This window comes from Meles meles, chromosome 9 (assembly GCF_922984935.1).
Source record: "Meles meles chromosome 9, mMelMel3.1 paternal haplotype, whole genome shotgun sequence".
Classification (NCBI taxonomy): Eukaryota; Metazoa; Chordata; class Mammalia; order Carnivora; family Mustelidae; genus Meles; species Meles meles.
Window position 1 is genome coordinate 14,972,531 of NC_060074.1, and position 19,104 is coordinate 14,991,634.

The 19,104-nt window shown below is 37.0% G+C and overlaps 1 protein-coding gene and 1 pseudogene across 2 annotated transcripts in view; one reads left to right on the top strand and one right to left on the bottom strand.

Moving 5' to 3' along the window:
- The window catches only part of NBEAL1 (neurobeachin like 1), a 181,512-nt gene that overhangs the window by 152,954 nt on the left and 9,454 nt on the right, over window positions 1-19,104 (top strand). For both annotated transcript variants that reach the window (XM_046018684.1, XM_046018685.1), the window contains 4 exons: window positions 7,745-7,861; window positions 10,972-11,061; window positions 14,910-15,019; window positions 16,842-17,014. In XM_046018684.1, the coding sequence (XP_045874640.1) occupies window positions 7,745-7,861; window positions 10,972-11,061; window positions 14,910-15,019; window positions 16,842-17,014 (490 nt within the window). The remainder of the gene's footprint in view (window positions 1-7,744; window positions 7,862-10,971; window positions 11,062-14,909; window positions 15,020-16,841; window positions 17,015-19,104) is intronic.
- LOC123951204 lies at window positions 14,437-14,520 on the bottom strand (annotated as a pseudogene).

A 19,104-nucleotide genomic window follows, 5' to 3' on the forward strand; every position in this document is an offset into this window, starting at 1 on the left:
TGTAAGTATGTTACACGCGGCAACTGTTCCTAATCACTTTATGTTTCTTGCATATAGTATTTGCGTAGTAAATAGTTATAAATTGAATCTCCACAAGTGTTACAGCAAGAATGTATCTAAATTGTGGCTTATAAATATGTTGAACTTTTGTTAATTCAGTTATCAGACTAAGATTTGTAATTGCTACTGTTCCTTAGCAGAGTTTGTTTAAAGCCTCCAACGTTCGCTTTTTTCACAGAGTAGTCAAATTTAAAATCAATGCTTTATACCTGTCTGCTGATAGAATGCAAAAGTAACAGAAGAAAACAGAACACTTCATTGAGCTTTGAAATAGATTCTATAATATTTTTGCACCAGCTTTAAACTTTTCTTTTTTTCATAAGAGTAGTGCTAATTAGTTTTTATCACCATAAAAAAGTCAGCCTTTGATTTTTTTTCTCAATTTTTTATTTAAATTCAATTTAGTTAACTAGTATTTAGGGGTAGAATTTAGTGACTCATGAGTTGCATGTAACACACAGTGCTCATTACATCAAGTGCCCTCCTTAACGCCCATCACCCAGTTACCTCATCCCCCCACTCACCCCCCCTCCATCAATCCTCAGTTTGTTCCCAGTAGTTAAGAGTCTCTTACGGTTTACTTCCCTGTCTGTTTTTGTCATGTTTTATTTTTCCTTCCCTTCCCCTATGGTCATCTGCCTTGTTTCTTAAATTCCATATATGAGTGAGATTATATGATAATTGTCTTTCTCTGATTCACGTATTTTGCTTAGCATAATACCCTCTAGTTCCATCCATGTTATTACAAATGGCAAGATTTCTTTTTTGATGGCTGAGTAGTATTCTATTCTCTGTATATACACCACATCTTTTTTATCCATTCATCAGTTGATGGACATCTGGGGTCTTTCCATAGTCTGGCTATTGTGGACATTGCTGCTGTAAACATTGGGGTGCAGGTGCCCCTTCAGATCACTACATTTGTATCTTTGGGGTAAATACCTAGTAGTGCAATTGCTGAGTTATAGGGTAGCTTCATTTTCAACTTTTTGAGGAGCCTCCATATTGTTTTCCAGAGTGACTGCACCAGCTTGCATTCCCACCAACAGTGTCAGAGGATTCCCTTTCTCCATATCCTCACCAACACCTGTTGTTTCCTGACTTAATTAATTAATTTTAGCCATTCTGACCGATGTGAGGTGGTATCTCATTGTGGTTTTGATTTGTATTTCCCAGATGCCAAATGATGCGTCTGTTGGCCATTTATATGTCTTCTTCGGAGAAATATCTGTTTATGTCTCCTGCCCATTTCTTGATTAGATTAGTTGTTCTTTTTTGTGTTGAATTTGGCAAGTTCTTTATAGATTTTTGATACTAGCCCTTTATCTGATAAGACATTTGCAAATATCTTCTCCCACTCTGTTGGTTGTCTTTTGGTTTTGTTTCCTTTGCTATGCAAAGCTTTTTATCTTGATGAAGTCCCAATTTTCATTTTTGCCTTTGTTCCCTCCCCTTTGGAGACCTGTAAGACATTGCTGTGGCCGAGGTCACAGAGGTTGCTGCCTGTTTTCTTCTCTACGATTCTCATGGATTCCTGTCTTACATTTCATTCTTTCTTCCATTTTGAATTTATTTCTGTGTGTGGTGTAAGAAAGTGGCCCAGTTTTATTCTTCTGCATGTGGCTGTACAATTTTCCCAACACCATTTGTTGAACAGACTGTCTTTTTTCCATTGGATATTCTTTCCTGCTTTGTCAAAGATTAGTTGACTATAGAGTTGAGGGTCCATTTCTGGGTTCTCTCTTCTGTTCCACTGATCTATGTATCTGTTTTTGTGCCAGTACCATATTGTTTGGACGATTTTGGCTTTGTAATAGAGCTTGAAGTCCAGAATTGTGATGTCACCAGCTTTGGTTTTCTTTTTCAACGTTCCTTTGGCTATTTGGGGTCTTTTCTGGTTCCATACAAATTTTAGAATCACTTGTTCACCTCTGTGAAAAAAGTTGATGGTATTTTGATAGATACATTGAGTGTATAGGTTGCTCTAGGTGGCATAGACATTTTTACAATATTTGTTCTTCCAATCCATGGGCATGGAACATTTTTCCATTTTATTTTTGTCTTTCCTAAATTTCTCTCATAAGTGTTCTATAGTTTTCAGAGTACAAATCTTTTACCTCTTTGGTTAGGTGTATTCCTTGGTATCTTACAGTTTTTGGTGCAGTTGTGAACAGGATTGATTTCCTTGATTTCTCTTTCTACTGCTTCACTGTTAGTCTATAGAAATACCACAGACTTCTGTGTGTTGATTTTTATATCCTGTGATTTTCTGAATTCCTCTACCAGTTCTAGCAACTTTTTGGTGGAGTCTTTCAGGTTTTCCACATAGAGTATAATGTCATCTGCAAATAGTGAAAGTTTGACTTCTTCCTTACTGATTTGGATGCCTTTAATTTCTTTTTATTTTCCGATTGCCAAGGCTAGGACTTCCAGTACTATGTTGAACAACAGTGATGAAAGTGGACATTCCTTTTGTGTTCCTGGCCATAAAAGAAAAGCTCTCAGTTTTTCCCATTGAGAATGATATTCACTGTGGGTCTTTCATAGATGGTCTTTATGATGTTGAGATATGTTCCCCCTATTCCTACATTATGGAGGGTTTTTAATCAAGAAAAGATTGTGTATTTTGTCAAATGTTTTTTCTGCATCTATTGAGAGGATCGTGTGTTCTTATCCTTTCTTTTATTAATGCAGTATATTATGTTGATTGATTTTCAGATGTTGAACCACCGGTGTAGCCCAGGAATAAATTCCACTTGGTCATGGTGAATTATTCTTTTAATGTACTACTGGATCCTGTTAGCTAGTCTCTTGTTGAGAATTTTTGCATCCATGTTCATCAGGATATTGGCCTTTGGTTCTCCTTTTTGGTGGGGTCTTTGGTTTTGGGATCAAGGTAATGCTGGCCTCAGAGAATGAGTTTGGAAATTTTTCTTCCATTTCTATTTTTTGGAAGTTTCAGAAGAATAATTATTAATTCTTCAAATGTTTGGTAGAATTCCCCTGAGCAAACCATCCGGCCCTGGACTTTTGTTTATTGGGAGATTTTTGATTACTGATTCAATTTCTTTGCAGGTTGTGGGTCTGTTCAGGTTTTCTATTTACTCCTTTTTCAGTTTTGATAGTTCATATATTTCTAGGAATTTGTCCATGTCTGTCCAGGGATTTATCAATCTTCTTCTTTCAAAGAACGAGCTCCTAGTTTTGTTGATCTGTTCTACTGTTCTTTTGTTTCTATTTCATTGATTTCTGTTCTGATCTTTATTTATTCTCTTCTCCTGGTGGGTTTAGGCTTTACTTGCTGTTCCTTCTCTTTGGGGTAAGCTTCTTTTTGGGGTAAGGTTAGGCTATGTATTTGAGACTTTTCTTGCTTCTTGAGGAAGGCCTGTATTGGTATATACTTCATTCTGGAACACCTTTGCTGTATCCCAAAGGTTGTGAACTGTCATGTTTTCATTTTCATTTGCTTCCCTGTATTTTTTTAAATTCTTCTTTAATTTCCTGATGGACCCATTCATTCTTTAGTATGATGTTCTTTAACCTCCATGTATTTGTGGCCCTTTCAAATTTTTTTCTTGTGATTTCAAGCTTAATAGCATTGTGGTCTGAAAATAGCATGGTATGATCTCAGTCTTTTTTTGTATTGGTCAAGTCCTGATTTGTGACTCAGTATATGATCTATTCTGGAGAATGTTCCATGTGCACTCTAAAAAAAGTGTGTATTCTGCTGCTTTAGGATGAAATGCTCTGAATATATCTGTGAAGTCCATCTGGTCCAGTGTGTCATTTAAAGCCCTTGTTTTCCTTGTTAATCTTCAGCTTAGATGATCTGTTCATTGCTGTGAGTGGGGTGTTAAAGTCCCCTACTGTTATTGTATTGTTATCAATGATTTTCTTTAAGGTTTTTATTAATTGATTTATATATTTGGCTTCTTCCAAGTTAGGGGCATAAGTATTTACAAATGTTAGATCTTCTGGTTGAATAGACCCCTTTATTATGATATAGTGTCCTTTTCCATCTCTTATTGCAGTCTTTAATTTGAAACATAGTTTGTCTGATATAAGGATGATAACTCCAGCTTTCTTTTGATGTCCCTTAGCATAATAAATGGTGGAGATCCCCTCACTTTCAATCTGGAGGTGTCTTTGGGTCTGAAATTCACCTCTTTTAAGCAGCATATCAATGGGTCTTATTTTTCTATCCATTCTTATACCCTCTGTCTTTTAATTAGAGCATTTAATCCATTTACATTCAGAGTAATTATTGAAAGATATGAATTCAGTGTCACTGTATTACTTGTAAAATCACTATTCCTGTAGATGGTCTACGTTCTTTTCTGGTCATTGTTACTTTTGGTCTCTATTGCTCATATGGGCCCCCTTTCATCAGGGTTGCTTTAGTGTTCACAAATTCCTTTAGTTTTTATTTGTCTTGGAAGCTCTTTATCTCTCCTTCTATTCTGAATTACAGCCTTACTGGATAAAGTATTCTTGGCTGCATATTTTTCCCATTTAGCTCGTTGAATACATCGTGCCAGTCCTTTCTGACCTACCAGGTCTCTATGGACAGGTCAGCTGCCAGCCTTACATGTCTACTGTTGTAGGTTAAGGACCTCTTGTCCCAAGCTGCTTTCAGGATTTTCTCTTTATCTTTGTAACTTGTAAGTTTCACTATTAATATGTCATGGTGTTGACCTATTTTTGTTGCTTTTGTGGGGAGTTCTCTGTGCCTCTTGGACTTGAGTGTATGTTTCCTTCCCCACGTTCGGAAAGTTCTCTGCCATGATTTGTTCAAATAAACCTTCTTTCCCCTTTTCCCCCGTTCTTCTTCTGGGACTCCTATTATATGGATATTATTTCCCTTTTTGGAATTGCCAAGTTCCGTAAGTCTTCCTTCATGCTCTAATAGTTTTATTCCCCTCTCCTTTTCATCTTCATTACTTTCTATAATTCTATCTTCTGTATCACCGATTCACTCTTCTGCTTTGTTCATGCTTGTTTTTATGGCCTCCACTTGGGTCTGTATCTCAGTTATAGCATTTTTAATTTTAACCTGACTAGATTTTAGTTTTTATCTCTACAATAAAGGATTCTCTAGGGTCTTCTCTGCTTTTTTTATGCCCAGCTAGTATCTTTATAATCATCATTTTAAGTTCTAGTTTAGACATTTTACTTATATCTGTATTGATTAAATTCCTGACTGTGAATACTACCTCCCCTTCTTTCTTTTGGGGTGAACTTCTCTGTCTTGTCATTTTGTCCAGAAAAGAAAAGAAAAAGAAAAACAACAATAACAACAGAAAAAAACTAAATCCTGAATGTGTTTTAGTTTGCTTGTTAAAAGAAACTAGATCCCAGGCATGTGGGTGGTTCAGTTGGTTAAGCATCTGTCTTCAGCTCAGATCATGATCCCAGGGCCCTGGGATCGAGTCCCACATCAGGCTCTTGCTCACTAGGGAGTCTGCTTCTCCTTCTGCCCTTCCCCCTTACTCATGATCTCTCTTGTACTCTCTCTCTCAAATAAATGTTAAAAAGAAAAGAAACTAGATCCCAAAATAAGAAAATTATACACACACACAATGAAAAGAAACAAAAAATAAAATATCTATGTAATGTTTATGAAAGTAAAAATGAATTGGAAAAAAGTAAGAAAATAACAAAAAATAATGAAAGACTAAAGAATAAAAATACGAAGAATACTAGCTACTGTTTTCCCCTAGAGCTAAAGTTTTTCAGCGCTTTATGATCAGTAGACTTGGTACAAGGGAGTTGTTTGTGCTGGTCTTCTGGGGGAGGGGCCCCATTGTGCTCCTTCTCAGGTGGAATTGCTGTAGTGGAGATGTGCCTGCAGAGCACAGGGAGGCAGGGCTTGGTGTAAGTGGCTCCAGGCTCCACTAAGTGGCTCTCTTTTGCTCCCTGAGGACTTTGGCACTGACAGGCAGGATGAATATGGCAGGACTCTGTTTTCTAGCCCCCCCCCAAGCTGAAAATCTACACCCCCCAACTCTTCAGTGAGCCGTCACAGAAAAGCACTCATTCACCCTTGTCTCCCACATTTCTGTCAGAACTCTGTGTTCACCCTCCCCATGTCCAAGCTTTTTTTATCCCCAGCACCTGACTGAATTTCAAAATTCCAAAGTTTAGGGACTCCCTTAGTTTGGACCCGCCCTGTTCCTCCCAGAGATGGTCTTGCCACACTTCTGCCATTTGGGAAACCTTTCTCAGGAAAGCAGTCACTTGATCCCACAGCGCATCAGTTTATGGCAGCACAGAGCAGAAAGCTGGCACTTAGGCTCACTGTTGTCAGCTGGCTTCTGCACTCCTTTACCTGAGAACTTGCCACCCGTTCTTCTTGTGACCCCAGGGATCCTCAGATCATGCTGTCACACCTGGGATTCTGCCCCACTTCACCGTCTGAGCCCCTTTAAGCCAGGCCTGTCCCTCACTGTAGTAGCAGTCTTCCAAAAGTTCTGATTTTGCACTCGGCTGCTTGTAATACTTTGTGGTAGCCTCCTTAAGCAGGCCCCCTCCCCATTGCTATATCCTCAGCTCTCTCACACTGGATGCAAGTCTCTGTACCTCCTCCCTTCCAAACGGTGGTTGCTTTTCTGCTTTTAACTTACAGCATTTCTTTTCTCAGATCTCCAGTTGATTTCTTGGGTGTTCAGAATGATTTGATAACTATCTAGCTGTATTTGAGGGATGAGACAAACTTAGATCCCTCTACTCCTCCATCATCTTAACTCCCAGTCAGCCTTTGATTTAAAATAAAGTGAATAATATTCATATGGATTGAGAACTAAATATTGAAGTACTCTCAGGTGTCGTATTATTTTCTGCCATCTAATATTTTGTGATATTTAGATGGAATTCTGTTCTGCATTTTAATTATGATTTTTGCTTATTAATTTGATTTGCCGTTTACTTCTTATTTAATAAAGGTAACACTGTTCTGTGCTGCTGACATTAAAGTTAAGGAAGAATATTTTAATTTATTTGAAAACAAATGCAGCAGTATTTATATTTTGATTTTGATAGTATTGACATTTTGATTTTTATTTCAGGAGGTAAGGATTTACCCATATGAATTTTGACTTTTGAATGATTCATTTAATTTTACCAAATATTTATTAAGCATCTATCATACTTAATATACTATTCTAGGTATCAAAAATCCAAAAATGAGTAAGATTTGTTTTCTGATTTTAAAATACCTTTGCCTAAGGGTACCTGACTAGCTCAGTGAGTGGAGTGTACACCTCTTGATCTCAGGGTTGTCCCATATTGGGTGTATAGATTACTTAAAAAATCTTTAAAAAGATACCCATTACCTAGTTGGAAAAGATAGACCGTAAACAACTACATAATCCAACACAGAACTAATTACTAAATAAAATACTAAACAAAGGAGTGTGCTAGTAAAAATAAAAGAATTGTTAATTCTGGCTTAGAAATTCAAGACAGACAACAGTAAGAAAAACTTTAAAGTAGAAGTAGGGTTTCTCTAGAAATGAGCAGGGTAAGAACTCTGCTAAAGGAATAGTCTGAACAACGGCCTAGAATTTGTCAGCAGTTCATGGTATGTAATCCATTGTAGCTAGAGTCCAGTATGTCTGAAGGAATATAGTGAGAGATGTCTTAATATAGTTATGGAGTTATTTTTTTTCTTAAAATTATTTTGAAGGAACCACATCCTCCTAGATTGTCAGCAGAAGAAGCAGTGCAGAAGCAGCCGAAAACAGACACTTCAACCCTGAGCGTATTTCAGCATCTCTCCGAACTCAAGTCATTTTTTATAGAGGTAATATCCAGCTTGGTAATATCAAAGCATGTTCTCTGTGAATTCTATACACCAGTCATTGCTCCTTTTATTCTCTAAAGGAGGGGGGGTCATAATATTTAATCCAAAATAGTAAATAATATTGCAATAATATGTTCTTGGTTTTTAAAACAATCTTGCTGAAAGTTTTTGTTTGCTGCTGAGTGGTAGTGAGACCTATTTTTCTTGGCTTGCTTTCTTCTACTTCACATTTTCTAGACAAGGAAGAATAAATTTGATTTAAATTGCTTTTCATGACAGCTGAAATGATACATAGAGGTGGTAGTGTCTGCTCATTTATAAAATATGTCCCAATAAGTCAGATTGTTAATTGCTAATATCAGAAGGAATAATCAAGTAAAACAAGATAGTTATTGCTTAATTGAAAGAGTACTTCAAATTGAAACGTTTATATACATGCTGAATTACTTTCGTTCACAGTGTGAATGTGAAATGCATTTATACCTATGAATTTGGTTAAGACATAATATTCTTGGCAAGAAGAAAAAGTGATGATAAAAAGTTATTAAGAATAGTTTGGAAATGTGTGAAAAAAGCAATAGCTCTCACACAATACAAATAGACATTGGAAAATGTTCTTAAAGTGCCAGATAATAAATATTTTAGACTCTAGTCAAAAGGTAAAATCAAGAAAGTTATATAGGTACATATGTAACCACTTAAAATGGAACCATTTAAAAATGCAAAAACCATTCTTTGCTTACGAAAGCCTATAAAACAGGTGGTAGGCTGGACTCGTACCATAGGGCGTTTGTCAAGTCATGCCTTAGAACATCATTATAATGTGTTTCTGAGGTTCACAGTCATGGGAAATCATTATAGAATTTTTAGATAATTTGGTGTAAAATTTTATAAGTTTTTATTATAGTTAGCTTTATACTGGGTTTTATTCAAATGAATCATGTTGTAGTAAACTCTATAGTACTTTGAATGTTTTCCCATGTTTCTGAAAGCACTACATAATTAATTCTTCCACTCCTTTCCTAGATCCATGTTTAGTGAGATATAGTTATTTAGTGTTTAACAATATAAACTCTCCAGAATCAGTTGTTTTCCCAAAGTATCTAAGTCAGTTGCCTGGAACTTGGCATACATAGAAACAGCACTTAGAAATGATGACGATTTTGGGGCCTCTGTCTCGCTCAGTCAGTAAAGCATGTGACTCTTGATCTTGGGATCTTGAGTTCAAGACCCATGTTAGGCATAGGGCTTAACTTTTAAAAAGAAAGAAAAAAGAAAAGATGACTAATTCCTAGATGTGTTCTGGGTCCCTAAGACCATCTTCAGGTTCGATGGTTTGCTAGAAGGACTTGAGAGTATTCAACATATAGTTGTACTCACAACTAAAATTTATTACAATGAAAGGATACAAAACAACATCAGCAAAGGACGAAGGCACATGGGGTGGAGTATAGGGGAAATCAGGAGCAAGTATCCAAGAATCCTCTCCTAGGACAGTCACATAGGACATGCTTAATTCTCCCAGTAATGAAATGTGAAAACACATGTTTTTCTACCAGGGAAGCTCATTAGAGACTCAACACTCAGGGTTTTTATTGGGGGCTGGTCTCATATGCCTAGCACATGCCAAAATTCCAGACTCCCAGGAGAAAATAGGGTCCTCAGCATAAACCATGTTGTTTATACAATTAATCTATAAATAATGAGCTGTTTTTATCATTGAGGACAAGTTTTATATCAGTGTAGGGAACTCTGCCCACCAAGTTCCCAGATGCTGGCCAAGGGCCAACCTTAAAGGCAGACCGTTCTAAGGAGACTGTTTCAAGCCTGCTATGTTAACTCTTTACTGCACATAGATAACCCATTATTGAACACATAATCTGATGGACACATTATACTATATTATGCAATGGTGATAAAATGATTTCATCATATCTAATAATTTGTGACATTGTTTTTATAGAATAATGCATTCCAAGTTCCATCTGCAGATTCGATGACATTCGAACCCTTTGAACCCAACATGTGACAGGGTAGTTATCCCCAGGACCAGTATCTGGAGTACACAATAAATATCCTGTGTACTAATAATTTGTTAATCCCTTTTCATCATTGTAGGGGAAGCTATTTCCCCACTCATTCATAGGAAAACAGAAGGCCTGTCTGTAGTTCTTTCTTCCTAGTTGCTAAAATGGTGAAGAAATCCTAATAAATGGATTTCTTCAAACACCATGTTCATTTATGCTTACATAAATGTAAGTTGTTTTCTTGACTCACAGAGTGAAGAGAAGAGATAGGGACTAATTTTGTGTGGTTTAAAATTATTTAATTCATATAAGCATCTTAGAATAATACTTGACACATAGCATATACCCAATAATGTTAGGTTATAATTTATCTAATAAATGTGAAGTATAATTTATGAACTGTTGTTACATCAAAAAACTTAGTTCAAATCACTGTTCTCTTTCATGTTGTAATAAGATAATGGCAGATATTTTCTAAGGACTTCATTTTCTGGTCCTATTGTTACAGCATTCAGGATTGCCTCACTTAATGGGATAGATCTATGTTTTGAAAGTTAAACCCAAAAAGAACTTCTATAAAAATATAGCCAGTTGTATTTGACTTAATTGGGCAATATGCTCTTATATGGCCTATATTTCCTACTTTATATTCATGTCAGCATGGCAAGGGAAAAGGAAAGATTTGAAATCATTGGCTGTGTTAAATGGTTGATGCTCCTTGAAATCTGCATTTCTCTTTCACAGCAGAGTAGTAGAATACAAGAAAATTATGGGTTTTAGAAGTTTGAAGTATGCCACCCAAACATGGTACATAGTTCCTTTCCTACATTTTTTAGGCTTTTTTTAAAAAGTATATTTGAAAAAAAAAATGAAAAAAAAAAGTATATTTGACACAACGTTATATTAGTTTCAAGCGTACAGCATAATGTATCTTTCTACATTTTAATTAAATTATATGTTTTGATAGAGTAAAATGCTATATCACAGAGTTCATTCTTGTTTAAAGAAATAGAAGTGTTCAATAACTTAAACCTAATAAAGATAAGCAGAACTAGCCACTAAGCCTCTGTCTTTATTTTATAGGGAATTAGTGATGGCGTCCCACTAATAAAGGCCATTGTCCCCAAAAATCAGTCTCGTTCTTTTATGTCTCAAGGCAGTCCTGAGTTATTGGTAAGTTGACTTATATTTTTTTCACACTGCTACATCAAAATACATTACAAATTACCAAAAAAAAAAAAAAAATTGAGAAAAATTTTTAAAGACTTCTTAAAAATTATAAAGAAGATTTTTATGAAATTATTTTGATCAAATATGAAAATGATTTTCTGAGGACACCTGAGAGGCACAGTCAGTTAAGCATTCAGCTCTTGGTTTCGTCTCAGGTCGTGATCTCAGGGTCCTAAGATGGAGCCTAGCATAGGGCTCCACACTCCGCATGGAGGTTGCTTGAGTTTCTCTCTCCCTCTCCCTCTGCCCCTCCTGCTCATGCTCTCTCTAAAATAAACAAATAATTTTTTTTTAAAAACATGTCTTTTAGGGGCACCTGGATGGCTCAGTGGGTTAAAGCCTCTGCCTTCGGCTCAGGTCATGATCTCAGGGTCCTGGGATCGAGCCTCGCATCTGGCTCTCTGCTTAGCAGGGAGCCTGCTTCCTCCTCTCTCTCTGTCTGTCTCTCTGCCTACTTGTGATCTGTCTGTCAAATAAATAAATAAAAATCTTTTTAAAAAACAAAAAAAAACAAAACAAAAACATGTCTTTTAGATACACAGCTTTTATTTCAATTACTTAACTGTAATTCTTTTTTTTTTTTTTTTAATTTCAATAAATATGTCTCAGTTTATTATTTGGTTTTGGTCAGCTTTTAGAACCAGAAATAGTTTGGTTTTTTTTTAACTTCTCATTTAAATTCCAGTTAGTTAACATACAGTGTAATATTAGGTTCAGATATACAATATAATGATTCAACACTCCCATACATCACCTGCTGCTCATCACAACAGGTGCCCTCCTTAACAGCCACCCCCCACCCCCTTACCTGTTTAACCCATCTCCTCTCCCCCTCCCTTCTGGTAACAGTGTGTTTCTTGGTTTGCCTCTCTCTCTGTGTCTTTTTCCCATTCGCTCATTTGTTTCCTTTCTTAAATTCTGCATGTGAGTGAAATCATATGGTATTTGTTTTTGACTGACTTATTTTACTTAGCATAATACTCTCTAGTTCCATCCATGTCATTGCAAACAGCAAGATTTTATTCCTTTTTATGGCTGAGTAATATTCCATTATGTATAGATAGATAGACAGGCAGACCACATCTTTATCCATTCATCAGTTGATGGACACTTGGGCTATTTCCATAATTTGGCTATTGTAGTAATGCTATAAATATTGGGGTGTGTTTATCCCTTTAAATTAGTGCTGGTTATCAGTCTATTCAAATTTTCTCTTTCTTCCTGTTTCAGCTTTGGCAATTTATGGTTTTTAGGACTTTATCTGTTTCTTTCAGGTTGTGTAATTTGTTGGCATATAGTTTTTCATTATATTCTCTTGTAATTGTATTTCTGTGTGTTGGTGGTTATTTTTCCCCCTCTCATTTGTGATTTTATTTGGGTACTTTCTCTCTCTCTTTTTTTTTTTAAAGACTTATTTAAGAGCAAGCGAGCAGGGGAGGGATAGAGGGAAAGGGAGAGCATCTCCAGCAGACTCCCCACTGAGTGGGCAGCCTGATGTGGGGCTTGATCTCACAACCCTGAGATCATGACCTGAGCTAAAACCAAGAATTGGAGATTTAACAGACTGAGCTACCCAGGCACACCTCTTTTCTTTTCGATTGAGTCTCTCTACAGGTTTATCAGTTGTATTATTTTTTTCAAATGACTAGCTCCTGGTTTCATTGATTTTTTTTTTTTTTAAGATTCTATTTATTTATTTGTCAGAGAGAGAGCACAAGCAGGCAGAGTGGCAGGCAGAGGCAGAGAGAGAAGCAGAATCCCCACTGAGCAAGGAGCCTGATGTGGGGCTCGATCCCAGTACCCTGGGATCATGACCTGAGCCAAAGGCAGCGGCTTAACCCACTGAGCCACCCAGGCTTCCCTGATCTGTTGTTTTTGTTTTTGTTTTTTTAGTCTATCATTTATTACTTTGAGCGTCATTTGTTGTTCTCTTTTCTAGCTCCTTTAGGTATAAGGTTAGATTGTTTGAGATTTTCCTTGCTTTTTGAGGTAGGCCTCTGTTGCTGTATACTTCCCTCTTAGGACCACTTTCGCTGCATCCCAAAGCTAGACTGTTGTGTTTTCATTTTCATTTCTTTCTATATATTTTCTTTTATTTCCTGATTGACCCATTCATTATTTAAGAGGCTGCTATTTAACTGCTGTGTATTTGTGGTCTTTGCAGACTTTTTCCTTGAAGTTGACTTCAGTTTCATAGCATTATTCAAGTAGTTAACTGTAATTCTAAAGTTTATTTGGAATAATAAATATCTGAAAATACCAGAAAATTTTGTACAAGAAAAATAACGATATAACACCATCTGTTACAATATATTATAAGGCAGTAAAAGAATGAAAATGAGAAATAATACAAAATTGATTAAGGTATATACACTCAGGACATGTTAGTGAGTGCTTAACATGGATTTTATAATTTAATCCACTGACAATCCTGGGGGATAGGCACTATTATTATTTCCCTTGTACAGATGAGAAATTAAAACTCAGAAGTAATTTGCTGATAGTTGCAGAGCTAGCAAGCAAGGGATCTGGGACCTAGGTACATGGACCAAACCTAGGTCTGTCTTATTCACGTTTTGTCATGTGAAATTATAAGAAAAGAGTATAGCACAGGGAACAGTAGAGATTCTGGAATTAGACCTATTTTTCTAAATATGTATATTGTGTGTCTGCTTAGGAAAAAAGTCTAGAAAGACATACTCCAAAAAAAAGTGCCTTTCAGTGATAGAATTCTTGTGATTTTCACCTTTAATATCTATTTATTTAAGTCATATCTTCTTTATAATCTGGGGGTGGGGGGAAGCTTTTCATTATTCACTATAAGGAACACCTGGGTGGCTCAGTCACTTAAGCCTCTGCCACTTGATTTTGGGTCAGGTGATGATCTCAGGGTTGTGAGATAAAGTACTCTGAGTACTCGGTACTCAGAGGGGAGTCTGCTTGGGATTCTCCCTCTCACTCTGCCCCTTCTCCCTGTGCTCATCTGTTCTCTCTCTCTTTCAAACAAATAAATCTTTAAAAAAAAAAAAAGAATATTCACTATAACTGTCACTAAGAGAGAGCTTCTTAATTTCTTTTAATTTCTTCCAACTGCCAACTAATAGATGCTAGTAAGCTTTGAGAAATAAGGAGGAAAATTATCTCACTAAAGAAAGATAGAGGCCCTTGTGTGGCTCAGTCGGTTAAGCATCTGACTTAGGCTCAGGTCATGACCTTAGGGTCCTGGGATTGATCCCCACGTTGGGCTCCCCACTCAGCGGGGAGTCTGTCCCTCTCCCTTTGCCCCTCCCTCTGCTCATGCTCTTTCTCTCTTCCTCTGTGTCTCTCAAATAAATCTTCAATTAGCAATAATCGTGCCTCGGATAAACCTCATTGGCTACGATACTGCCACTGCGCAAAGCTTTCTCTCAAATAAATCTTAAAAAAAAGAAAGATAATTGGACAACTTTTCTTGCCATGAGATATAAACTAAAAGATAAGAATAAACAAAGAGATTTTTCCATTTTAAGACTTTATTAATTATTATTAAGGCTTTATGCAGAGCACCTGGCTGGCTCAGTCAGTGGAGTATGTGATTTCAGGGTTGTGAGTTTGAGCCCCACTTTGGGTGTAGAGATTACCTAAAAATAAAATCTTAAACAGAAAAAGGATTAATGCATTTTGTGCTTTAAATACACAATCCCACATTATTCCTCAAATGGTGAATGCTAACATCATATGAGCATTTCGTTATTTTGTGCTGCTTTCTTTAATCTTTTATTTCATTTTTGTCTTCATATGTTCTTTGCCAGGTAACAGTAAACATGAATTACATTGTGGGAACCCATGGATGGCTGCCTTATGACAGAAACATTTCCAATTACTTTACATTCATCAAAGATCAAACTGTAACAAATCCAAAGTAAGTAAATGGATATTTAAAGCAAAACAGGTGCACCTGGTACCTTATTGCCAGGAAAAACCACTAAATTGATTGGTATCATTTTTTTTTAACTTTTTTTTTAATTTGACAGGCAGATCACAAGTAGGCAGAGAGGCAGGCAGAGAGAGAGAGGGGGAAGCAGGCTCCCTCTTGAGCAGAGAGCCCTATGCGGGGCTTGATCCCAGGACCCCGGGATCATGACCTGAGCCGAAGGCAGAGGCTTTAACCACTGAGCCACCCAGGCGCCCCTGATTGGTGTCATTTTGAAAGTAATACAGTAGACATGTAGATTTTCTTCCCTTTTTCCCTCTTTCTGACTTGAATACTGGCTTCAGGATAAAATCATTTTTATAAAACCATTATAGAAACAGAAATTAGGATACCTGGGTGACTCAGTCAGTTAAGCGTCTGCCTTCAGCTCAGGTCATGAACCCAGAATCGTAGAATTGAGTCTTGAATCAGGCTCCTTGCTCTGCCTGCCACTCTCCATGCTTGTAGTGTGCTTGCTCTCTCTCTCTCTCTCTCTGACAAATAAATAAAATCTTAAAAAAAAAAACAGAAATTATTAGTAGTTTATAGGCCTGATTGTATTTTTATTGCGCACTTATAAATAAGCCTTGTGGGGCGCCTGGGTGGCTCAGTGGATTAAGCCGCTGCCTTCGGCTCAGGTCATGATCTCAGGGTCCTGGGATCGAGCCCCGCATCGGACTCTCTGCTCAGCGGGGAGCCTGCTTCCTCCTCTCTCTCTGCCTGCCTCTCTGCCTACTTGTGATCTCTCTCTCTGTCAAATAAATAAATAAAATCTTTAAATAAATAAATAAATAAGCCTTGTGTATTTTATATAAGAATTTATTATTTACCTTAATTTTTAATTTTTTAAATTTTTCTTTATTATTTCTTTTAGATTTTTAAATCTATTTATTTATTTATTACCTTAGTTAATTTTTTAAATATCCAAAGGTTGCATTTTAAATTCAAGTAGTGTTTCCCTTACTCCGAGTTGTATTAGCTGTGTGTTTATTAGGAGCAATGTCTTTTTTCCTTCTTATCCCATGTAGGACTTAGTACTGTTGTGCTTGGCACAAAGCATACCTTCAGCAAATTAATACTGAATAATAAAGTTCTAGAGCTGACCTGTCAGAATTGGCCCTCATTCTCTGTGTACACACTGAAGTGTAATAACTTCTTTTTTTTATGTTCTGTTAGCCAACATATAGTACATCATTCGTTTTTGATGTAGTATTCAGTGATTCATTGGTTGTGTATAACTTCATAGTGTCTCTGCAAAATCTAGTTGACTGGCCTCACAGGTATTTATTTCACAGGAAAGCAGATAAAACTCATATCCTCACCTTCGTTTGAGTGAGAAATGATCTTCATGAGTATTGTTAGGTACAGGTATCTGCCTGTGCAGTAGATTCCTGGTTTCAATTGATTTCCAACTTTCCTCATCCTGTCATATCCTTACTTTGTCCTTTATATTTTGATACTACCATTTACAGAATTGACAGTCTTCCTAAACTGGCTTTGAAAGGCAAGACTTAAATCTTTTCCACATCTTCACCAGTCTCAACTTCGTTAGCTTAACCCTTGAGCTATTTGTTATGTATCTTCTTATGTAATAAAAATATGAATACTATTAATATATTTTCTGAAAGTCATTATTATTCATTAATGGACATTTCAAATTGAACAGTTGAACAGATTAATTTTTTTTCTTTGTCAGAGAGATTTAAAAAATAATTGGCATCAGCCTAAGTAATATTTTAAGGAAAAGTCTAATACTTAATTGTGTTTACAGAACTCAGCGTATTATGAATGGTCCTTTTGCTCCAGGACTGGAGATCACTTCTAAGCTATTCATAGTATCACATGATGCGAAGTTGCTTTTCAGTGCTGGACACTGGGATAATAGCATTCAAGTGATGTCACTTACAAAAGGCAAAATTATTTCACACAATATCAGACACATGGGTAAGTATTAACTTTTTCCCCCCAAAAAGAAAAGTTTCATTTTCTTCTAACTACAGAAGTAGTACATGTTCCTAATAAAAAGCATTAAAATTTACCTTCGAAGCTAAGTAAACTTTTTGATAGAGCAGTGTTAAGTATATTATGGTTTCGGGCGCCTGGGTGGCTCAGTGGGTTAAAGCCTCTGCCTTCAGCTCAGGTCATGATCCCAGGGTCCTGGGATCAAGCCCCGCATCGGGCTCTCTGCTCAGCAGGGAGCCTGCTTCCCTTCCTCTCTCTCTGCCTGCCTCTCTGCCTACTTGTGATCTCTGTCAAATAAACAAATAAAATCTTTAAAAAAAAAAAAAAAGAATATTATGGTTTCTTTAAGAGTATGTATTTGGGATATACTAAATACTATACAAATTAAATACAGCTTCATAGTATCTGAACAATGTTAGGCTAAGTCTTTTTTAAAAAATTAGTTGAAAACCGGTGCCTGGGTGACTCGGTTGAACACCCAACTCTTGGTTTCTGCTCAGGTCATGATGCCAGGGTAATAGGATGGAGCCCCACATTGACACTGCAGCTCAGCAGCGAGTCTGCTTGAGATTCTCTCCCTCCCCCTCTACCCCTACCTCTCTCTCAAAATACATAAATCTTTTAAAAATAAAAATAAATAAAAATTAGTTAATACAAATAAGAATTTTAAGACAAAGTGGTTAAAAAAAAAAAATCTGTCATTGTTGAATAATACATCACCTGCCCTGAGGTAGCATGGGGGAGCATGAGGGAGGTAAATTACTGAATGTAGTTTAACCTCGTGCTTCTTAGTGTTTCAGCCTTCAGTGAAAGAATAAAATATCGTGGGAGTGCCTCAGTGGCTCAGTAGGTTAAGTGTCTGACTCTTGATTTCGGCTCAGTTTGCGATCTCAGGGATGTGAGATTGACCCGTGTCTGGCTCTGCACTGGGCTCCACGCTGGGCATGGAACCTGTTTAAGATTCTCTTTCTCTCTTCCCCTCGGTCCCTCCCTCTCTCCACGCTCGATGTCTCTAAAAACAAAAGACCATGTAGATTTTCCCCTAGTATACCTATTAGGCAAGGGAAATGGAGTCTGCTACTAATTCTATACAGGTGATTCCTGAAATGACATTTAGCTCAGGTTTTTACTGTTTAGTAAAAAAATCTATTTCATATTGAGAATTTGCAATGTAATATGTACTAATTTGGTTAGGGGTACATATTCCACAGGATTGCAGTGCTTAATGGGAGTAGAGGTAAATGGGAATGAGAGAGTAAGAGAGCAGAGAAGCATATCAAAACTTCCTGGGAATCCATTCCAAGCCACCTCACCCACTGCCCAGACTCCAGCAGACATTCCCCTGCCCCGTGTATACTCTTCACTCTCAAAGCTCTCCTACTTGAGTTTAACACTGCTTCTTTTTTTTTTTTCCATTTTTTTAAAAATTTCTTTTCAGTGTTCCAAAATTCATTGTTTATACACCTCACCCAGTGCTCCATGCAATACGTGCCCTCCATAGTACCCACCACTGGGCTCACCCAACCACCCACTCCCCTCCCCTCCAAAACCCTCAGTTTGTCTCTCAGAGTCCACAGTCTCATGGTTCATCTGTCTCCCCCTCCGATTTCCCCTAACTCACTTCTCCTCTCCATCTCCCCATGTCCTCCGTGTTATTCCTTATGTTCCACAAGTAAGTGAAACCATATGATAATTGACTTTCTCTGCTTGACTTATTTCACTCAGCATAATCTCCTCCAGTCCCGTCCATGTTGATATAAAAGTTGGGTATTCATCCTTTCTGATGGAGGCATAATATTCCATTGTATATATGGCCCATATCTTCTTTATCCATTCGTCTGTTAAAGGGAATCTTCGTTCTTTCCACATTTTGGCAACTGTAGCCATTGCTGCTATGAACATTGGGGTACAGATGGCCCTTCTTTTCACTACATTTGTATCTTTGGGGTAAATACCTAGTAGTAACACTGCTTCTTTCCTGAAGTACCTGGCTGGCTCAGTTGGTAGAGCACATGACTTTGATCTCAGGGTTGTAAGTTTGAGCCCCACATTGGGTACAGAGATTACTTAAA